The 9,113-nt window shown below is 49.6% G+C and overlaps 1 protein-coding gene and 1 pseudogene across 2 annotated transcripts; both read left to right on the top strand.

The window, feature by feature from the left end:
- Positions 1-394: 394 nt before the first annotated feature.
- Positions 395-4,027, top strand: LOC101771279 (pentatricopeptide repeat-containing protein At4g01400, mitochondrial). 2 transcript variants are annotated; one of them, XM_022824008.1, is made up of 3 exons: positions 395-682; positions 1,616-1,743; positions 2,233-4,027. In XM_022824008.1, the coding sequence occupies exon 3, from the start codon at positions 2,402-2,404 to the stop codon at positions 3,605-3,607; it is 1,206 nt and encodes a 401-aa protein (XP_022679743.1). In that variant the 5' UTR covers positions 395-682; positions 1,616-1,743; positions 2,233-2,401; the 3' UTR covers positions 3,608-4,027. The 2 variants fall into 2 exon arrangements, with proteins under 2 accessions (XP_022679743.1, XP_004955823.1); XM_004955766.4 differs by lacking the exon at positions 1,616-1,743.
- Positions 4,028-4,978: 951 nt separating this feature from the next.
- LOC101765494 lies at positions 4,979-6,099 on the top strand (annotated as a pseudogene).
- Positions 6,100-9,113: the final 3,014 nt, after the last annotated feature.

Here is a 9,113-nt window from a genome sequence, read left to right as displayed (position 1 = left end):
CATTGCTGGATAGGGCCCATCTCAGCGCACGAGCCCGGTATCGCCGCAGAACGGTCTATAGAGCCTGGAACCAAAGAGGTCCGCAAACAACTTGGTCCACTTTCAGCCCACTGCCACCAACCAAAAAGTCCAAAACCCAAATGTGTTTCCCGACCCCAGTCCCCTTCCGCTCCGTTGTATGCCATTGCCAGCCCAAGACGCTATACAGCCACGTCGATGCTCCCATCGCCGCTGGCCATCTCGCACCCCCGCACTCCCCCGCTCGCACGCCGCCGCTCCCGCACCCCTGCTCGCACGCCGCCGCTCCCACACCCCGCCGCCGCCTCCCCGCTCGGCCGCTCCCGCATCCCGCATCCCGCCGCCCGCGGCCCGTCCCCCGTCCTCCCTGCCCGCCCCTCCCTCCCTCCCTCCCCTCTGACGCCTCCGGCCCCGACGCCCAGATCCCCAAGCTAGCGGCCACACGATCCACCCCCTTCACCCCCACCCACGGCCACAAGATCGATCCCAAGGCCACCAGCTCGCCCGTCGGGGTCGTATGGTCCCTAGCGCGAGGAGAGGCGGAAGTGGAGGAAGTCGGCATGCTCCGCTTCTCCTCCGCCTATTTCCTTCGCGGGGCTCCCATTCTTCCTATTTCCCCAGATGCGGCGCATGGCGACATCTATACAATGGTGCAGCACCTGCGGTTAGCCATCTCGCCCCTGTCCTCTCCAGTCCAATACCCTGGCTCACCTAGGCTTATTTTTTTGTTTATTATTTACCAATGCTAGATTGATTCATCTCTGATGTCTGTTGCATGGCAAAGGTGGAAAAAATTAGCGATTCATCCCTAATGTGTGTTGAAAAATTAGCTGCCTGTACATATACTAGGAATTCAAGACGACATAAACCCTGATGGTTTATTTCTTGCATTGCCCATCTCAATTGCCAATGTACTTGAAACTGACTTATTTTGAAGTAGCTTGACAATTTACTTGAAACCTATCCCCTGACAAAGTTTATTTTTCAATATATTGTCAAAACCAACGTGCATATTCATTTACTTGACAACGTAGCTTGACAATTTACTTGAAACCTGTTCCCTGACAATTTCTCAGTATTTCATATTGTCATAGAGAGTTCATATTCAATATATTTTAGATAATAAGATGGATCATTTGGGCTAGAGATCTTTGTATGAGCAATAATGTTCTGAAAATTGGCAGCCTGTCTACATTGCTTTCTACATTGCTATCGGTAAGCTCAAAACTTAATATTTGTTTCATATGGAGGTCACAATTTGTCTACGGAGCAAATTTAATGACAACATATTTACATTTGAACAACTAGTCTGTGGTCTTCCAAATGATTATACACAGGCTGAGTCTGCATGTTACAGACTGGATGTTTCCAAGTCCATGTTCTTGCCTTGGCACTGAAACCAAGATACTAGTGCCGAGCTGGATTTACTGTGATAGTTTGTCATATTAGTTCTATATAGCACCAATGGTTCCCCACCAGTTCAAAGGGAAATCTTCAATTATGAGTAGCATTTCTAGCATATTTTTTTAATAGCTAGCTTATGCTTCATTGTTGTTTTTTTTCTCACCTAATTCATACAAAGGTAACCTTCGTGCAGGTGAAAAGGGCCGAACTGCTTCTGTGAGGCAAGAACGTTCTTGAGCCTTATCATTGGTACTCACTGCTGTTTTACATTTCCGGACGAGCTGGAGCTGCTGCTCCCAGTCATGCTGTGCTTGTCCCAAGGTGAGCAGATGCATAGATAGGTCTGAATTCATTTCCCCTTTGCACAGATGGTTCATATATTTTCTTCTACTTGTGCTTCCAGTGTTAGCTACATCTACAACCAAAATCCCCATGGTTTCTATTCTTTCATAAATTGTAATGCACTCAAATGTGAAAGATTTTACATAACACCTCTGACTTAGCGTAATGATTTGTGTATGTAAGTAAATAGGAACGGTTCAGTTGCAATTTCTGAGTCTGCATCTAGGAGATGTGAAAAATTACAGAACTGAAATGTTAGTTCCTGATTTGAGATTCTGATCTTGCAAACTGATAGCTTATGCTTTGATTTGAATGGCTGTGGTAGACTTGTAGAGGTAGAATTGATAACTTGTGAGATAATGTGACCTGATGCCAATACATGCATGTTAGCTTTTGTATAGTGATTATATGACATGATCTTATTTCTGATTGTCCTGACTCTGATCTTTTATGGTTTTCGATGTGTAGGTGCCCTTTGCTGGAACCAAAGAGACCCACAAACGTCTTGGTCCACTTTCAGCCCGGCCCATACTGCCACCAATCAAAAAGTCCAAAACCCAAATCTTTTTCCCGACCCTAGTCCTCTTCCACTCCATTGTACGCCATTGCCAGCTCAAGCTGCTATACAGCCACGCTGATGCTCCCATTGCCGCCGGCGATCTCGCCGGCGCGGCTACACAAGCTGGTGACCTCGCAGCCAGACCCGCTCCTCGCGCTGGAGCTCGTCACTGTCACCTCCCCGACTACCACTCCGCACCCTGCCACGCTCCACTCTCTCCTGCTCCGCCTCGCCCGCCGCCGTGACCACCTACCCCACGCGCTAGCGCTCCTCCGCCGCCTCCCATCCCCGCCATCTCCGCGCCTCCTGCTCCCGCTCATCCTCGCAGTGCTCCGCCTCCGCCGGCAACCTCAACTCTTCCTCTCCACCTTCAACTCCCTCTTCGTCTCCGGCCCTAGCCCCCTGCTGCTCCACCCACAGGTCCTTCTTCGCCTCCTTGGCGTCCTCTCCTCCACTGCCTCCCACTTCCCATCCGCACTCCACCTCCTCCGCCTCGTCTCCTCGCGGCTACCCCTCCCCGCGTCACTCGTCCTCGCCTCCCACAACCTGCTAATCAAGGCCGCCGCTCGCTCCGGCCACGTCGCCGTTTCACTATCCCTCTTCCACCGTCTCCGCTCACTCCATGTATCCCCCGACGCTAACACCTACCGCATCCTTACCCAGTCACTCTGCCGCAAGGCCCAGGTCCGCACTGCGGCTACACTGCTCGACGAAATGCTGCACAGGGGCATCCCTGCTGATCCGCTGGCGTACACCACCGTGCTGAACGCCCTCTGCCGCAAGAAGCAGCTCCGAGAGGCATACCGCCTGCTTTGTCTCATGCGAGGCCGTGGAGTTTCCCCAGACATTGTGCATTACAACACGGTCATTGTTGGAATGTGCCGCGAGGGGCGGCCACTGGATGCCTGCAAGGTTGTTGGTGATATGGTTGACAGTGGATGCACACTGAATGCAGCGACATATGCAACATTGGTAAATGGGCTGTGTGTAAGCGGATTGTACGAAAAGGCGGAGGCGTACCTGGTGGATATGGTGGGTAAAGGGCTTGTGCCTCATTTTTCTTTATTTCATTCAGTTATCAAGGGTTATTGTGGAGTTGGGAAAGTGGAGGAGGCTGCACAAATCATGACTTGGATGCTTGATCTTGGAGTGACTCCGCATGTTGAGAGCTGGAGTTCAGTGATCAGATGTGTTTGTAATGACGAGGATTGTGTTGAGGCAGTACTGTTGCAGTTGGTGACAGGAAGGCAGCATGGTTCAAGCACAAGCAGTACCTTAAAATGATGTCATGTGACGAGGTGCAAAACAAACAATTGAGCTTCAATTTCTGGTGGATATAAAGAAACAGTTCTACAAGAAAATAGCAGTAGATATTGCAAAATCTGGGGAGCGCAGTTATCACCTGCTGTAAGCAGTATAGAAACTTGTGGAGGGAAAATTGGTGGTTCTGAAACTGTTCTTGAAAAGATTCGCCAACTGAATTGACGTACTCAAGCTGGATCATGAAGACACCGACAGCAGTCACTATAAAAACCACATTGTTATCCTCATCTCTCCACCGCCGGGTCTCAACGAAACGAGCTTTTCCAGATCAATGGTTTCCTACAGCACCCACTTCGAATTGACAGTACCAAGACCATGATAATTAACCTGCAGCACCCAGACTTTGATTCGTGGTTGTCCAGTGGAAGAGCCGGCGTGGTGGGGGCGGACAGCTATCTTGTCGCCGTCGGCTCGTCCGCTTCAGGTTGTGTTTGACGACGCACAGTCGCCATGATCTGAGTGGTAGGCTCGCTGGGCTGGTTTGGGCTACGATGCTGCTGAGGATCTCACTCAACAAGTGGTTTTTCATCAATTTTGGTAGATCGAGACTCTGATTTCGCCTTGGTGTTTCACTTGGCAGGCGAACTCTACATGAGTCTTAGAGTACCATAACAAAGGTTCAAAGCAAAGAAATCCAAGGCCAAAAGCTCATGAACCAAGCCTACTACTTTTTACGTACTTGATTTTCATGTAATTGAATGAGGAAGCAAAACTGGGAGAACAAATAATTGGACCGCTGCTGGATATCATCATCAATCTACATTATATGTTGTGTGATTTATACATGAAAATGGAAGTCATCCGGAACTATTCCACACATCAATTGTTCTAGTTCTCAGTGAACCTACTCCAATAATGATAAAGGAGAATGACTGCTTAGATTGGGGAAAAAAAAACCTTCACTTTTTTAGGGGTAAATAATGAAACTAAGCACCGTTTAGTTTGATCTCAGGTAAAAGTGAATGACACTTTGAAAAGGCTCTTCCAAAATCGTCCACAGTGCTATTTGTTAAATAATTTAATAGGAAGATCAGAGGTAGATCAGTACCATAGAGTAAGATCAGCTGGATGATCAAAGACTATTTTCTGCATATGGATCTTCGTTTCAAAGACTATTTTCTGCATGGATCAGGTAAAGCGATTGAGCGAGAAATTAGGGAAGTGGCGTGGGGCCGTGGGAGAGCCCAACTGGTTTCGATTCGACCCGGTTAGGCTTTCGCGGCCTGGTGTGTAATGAATATGGTCAAGTGGTCAAGTGTAATATGGCCAAATGCCCACAAGCACACCTCAATCGGCCACGCGCCACCCAGAAACAGCCCAGCGAGCCCAGGAATGAGAGATCCTCTGACGTCGGCGGGCTCACTTTCGTGTGGCAGTATTCTGGGCCCAAACACAGCCCAGCTAAGCCCACCACCAGCACAGCCGACAATTGTGGGCCACAAGTTGTGACGATTCGTGGCGTTTAAAGTTTAAACGCCGGCCGTGGGGACTCTTCTTTCACGCGAGGGCTGGCGTGGAGGCGCTCGTGCAGGCGCAGCTCCAGCGCCGCGGCGGCCATCCTCGCCTTGCTGGTGCTCTCGTGCGCGGCCGCGCGCGTTCCCGCTGGTCCTCCACCTCCACCACAACGTGTTGGAGCGCACGCACCGGTTCGCCGGCTGGAGCGCGCTCGCCCTGCTCTGGCCGGGTGATCGTCGTGCTCTCTGCCAGCTACAAACCAACGACCTCATCCTACGATCGCCTCCACCGGCGCCGCCCTCGCCAAGTGACAGGACCTATGGCTCGCCGCCGCCATCACCTTCTTCACCTTCCTGGCATGGCTCACCGTACGGCGCGCGCCGGTCACGGTCATCGCGCGTTCCAACCACGCGTCGGTCATAACCTTTCAGGGCGGCGTCAACTCGGGGCTGCTCGGCCGCATCAGCCGTTCCCCTCTCTCCGAGTGGGACGCGCTTTCGGCATCATGTCCGACGACGGCGACACGCACGCGATGCTCGCCGGCACGGTGGGCGACTTAATCCGGGCCCTCATCTCGGACCCACCGACACGCCTCTGGGTGCGCGGGGTCCACTTCGCCGGGCTGCAAGCCCTACCTCCTCAACATGTACCGGCGAGTCGCGACGAGCTCCGGGATATGCGTGTTCATGTCGTTGCTGACGCAGCCCGGCCCGGCGGAGCTGTCGCTGGTGTGTGTGGCCAAGGGCATCGAGGCGAACTGCAGCGGGAGATGAAGGCGGCGGCGGTGTGCGGAAGCGGGTGGCTGCGCGGGCGGGTGGTCGTGCACGACACGGCGGTGATGGGGCGGTCGGACGTGGCGGCGCTGGCCGTGGGCGCGGCGCGGAGTTTTGGGCTCGGAGATGGTGGTGCTCACGAGCAACCCGGAGGGGAGCAGGGACGTGGTGACGGGGTGCAACAAGGCCGGCATCCCCGCGTTCGGGCCTATCTGGGATTCTTGACGAACTCCCCTGCTGCTGCTCCTCATCACGAGCGAAAGGCAACCTGCTGCCTGTGCAGGGTCTCGTCGGCGTCCTCGCGTGTACCACGCGACGCCGACGGAGGACAGCATGCGCGACGAGGCGTTCGAAGCCGGCCGGGATCAAGAGCGTCCGCAAGGTGGCCCTGTTCGCCACGGCGACGGCCTTCTCTGCGCAGGCCACGCTCCTCTTCGGCTACCTCGGCAACTGCAGCTTCCGGGAGGCAGGCCACTCCGGTTCGACCTCTCGGCGTCAGTCGTTCAAGGTGTCGGAGCTCAGCGTGTTCCAAGTCGTGGTCGTGGCCATCTGCATGCCGCTCGGGTTTTCTGCGTTGTCTTTTCAGATTTTGCCAGGGCCGCAGACTGTCACCACCATGAAGATGCAGCGTGATCCATAATTTGTGCAGTTTAAGGAAAGAAAGGGTTTATCATTGAGATTATTATGTCTTGTTTGCAGTTTTAAAACATACAAAAGGTAGATAGCATGATCAACTAATTTATATATATCTTCTCGTTATCTTTTCATGATCATGGCCCAAGATCTTTTCCATTTTTACTTTTCTGCTTTTTTGTGCAAATGCTCGCTTCATTTTGGCCAAGCTCATTTGGAATAGACAGACTGATTCTTCTCTTTTCAGACTTGTCAGAAATTCAGTTATCTGTAACACATGAATCATTTTTTGTTTCCGTTGAACTGACTATCAGCAAATCGATCAGTATCAGACTATAAGAGTACAGAGCAGGAACATGAACTATTGATTGAATAGTCTAGCCTCGGGGCTCTGCGGCTCTGCAGCTGAATATTATGCAAAGTAGTAGATGCAGTACCAATTGCGCTGCAGATAGATGTTTGAGTTGGTACAAATTAAATAATAATAAATGGAAGTGCAAATCTTCAGCCGCAACTTTAGACCTTACTAAGCACATCGCAAATTATCACAAAGTGGAAGCTGAAAATGTGCTTCAGAAGACAAGTGGAAGCTGGAAGTGCATGTCATCGGCTCGCGCACCATCAGGCACGCCGAGATGGCTGTCGCGGTCGCCTCGATCGGCGGGCGCTCCATGACGTGGGCCGAGCAGCGTGCCGCCCCGCCATGGCCGTTGGACCATCTCCCCAGCTACGGCGCCACCGTTCCCGCCGTCGCGCCTGTATCGGCAACGTCTACGCGAACTTTGAGTCCAAGTCTAAACCCGACCCGAGTACAATTCCCTTGCTGTCTTTCTTACCACCTTTTGTGACAAAGGATGCACTTTTAACCAGATTATTACTAGCAATAATCGATCTTTGCAATGAACCACAATTTGAATATGCAGGAGAATATGAAGCAATACATGGTTGCATATAAAAACCCTTATGATCAGGAGGTGAATAATAACAGGGGTATGGCCAAGACCCTGGTGTAGACGGCCAAAAAGATGTATGTAATGCAGCAGCATGGTTTGCATGACATTTACAAGAACAAGACGATTCTTTATTTTTACCTTTATTGCGCCGACTCCCTTGTTTCTGACCAGATGCTTCCTTCTCATATTTGGCCAGCGAATCCTTGAAAGTCGGCTTCGCCTTACCCTTCAGACTTTGCTTGGCTCCAGATTTCCTGAGATGACCAGCCAGACCGGTTCCCTGACCGGTCAGACCAGTCTATGCAGAACTGGCAACTTTGCCTTTGCCTTGCCCCCCGAGCCTAAAAGTCTTCGTTGTGACTTGAGGAGTCTTCAGCGGCACCTTTTTCTCAGGCCTTTCTTCGCCAATGATCACATTCTTTCCTTTAGCATTTTTGGCTTGATCCGGCCAAATAAGCACTTTGGGATTTGTCAATTCAAGAGTATTCACCGGAAAAGGATTTTGATCAACTTGCATTTTATGAAAAGTCAAACGACCTTCATTAATGGCCGATTGTATTTGCTGGCGAAACACATTGCAATCATTAATGGCATGTGAGTAAGTATTATGGAATTTGCAATATGCTCTCCTCTTCAACTCTTCAAATGGAGGCATAGTATGAGTTATCTTCAGATGCCCAAGTTTAAGCAATTCGTCAAAAATCCTATCGCACTTGGCTACATCAAAAGTAAATTTCACATCCTCTTCCGATTCTTTTGGATCGGCTTGAGAGAAGCACAAGTACCAGGTTTACTCTTGTGTGGCAATACAAATTCAGCGGTTAAAACATCATTACTCTCATTGTCCGAGGAATCATAATCTAACATATGCATGTTAGGACGATCAGATTTGAGCCGACTATCTTTAGTTCAGCTTTCCTAAGCCAAAGCTCTTTGTAGCACTTGACTAATGTTAAGAAATTCATCCCCTTCTAATTTTTCCTTAATATGAGATTTCAAACCATTAAGTGCTAATTCAGCAAGATCCTTTTCTGAAATAATCAAATTATAACATAGGTTTTTCACATCTCTGAACCTTCTGATATAATCAACAACAGGCTCATCAGGCTTTTGTTTAACCGATGTTAAATGAGATAGCCTCAATTCATTATCACCACTATAAAAGTGATCATGAAATTTATGCTCTAATTGAGACCACATATGAACAGAATTTGAAGGTAATGCTGAAAACCATGAGAAAGCAGTACCAGATAAGGACAAAGGGAACATTCTGATTTTTAAATGATCAAGGCTACCAAAAATGCCCAATTGTGCATTGAATTGGCTAACGTGTTCCCATGTAGTTCTGCTATCCTCCCCAGTAAATTTGGTGAACTCTGGAACTTTAAAACCTTGAGGATATGGAATAGCATCATAATTTTCAGGATAAGGCTTTTGACATGCTAAAGTTTTATCCTTAACCTCTATGCCGAAAGATTCTTTAATCATAGTAGCCAATTCCCTCTTGTGTTTTTCAAGAACACGCTCATAATAAGGGTCATGTGGCTTTTGCATATTGGGAATATTAGCGTTCGGCATTTGATATGGTGTTTGGTTCATTGCATACGCAGTGGATGTTGCAAGGAATTACTGGAAGTAACACCTATCGTTAAA

Source organism: Setaria italica, chromosome II, assembly GCF_000263155.2.
Source record: "Setaria italica strain Yugu1 chromosome II, Setaria_italica_v2.0, whole genome shotgun sequence".
Lineage (NCBI taxonomy): Eukaryota > Viridiplantae > Streptophyta > Magnoliopsida > Poales > Poaceae > Setaria > Setaria italica.
This window is presented reverse-complemented; position numbering and strand designations above follow the sequence as displayed.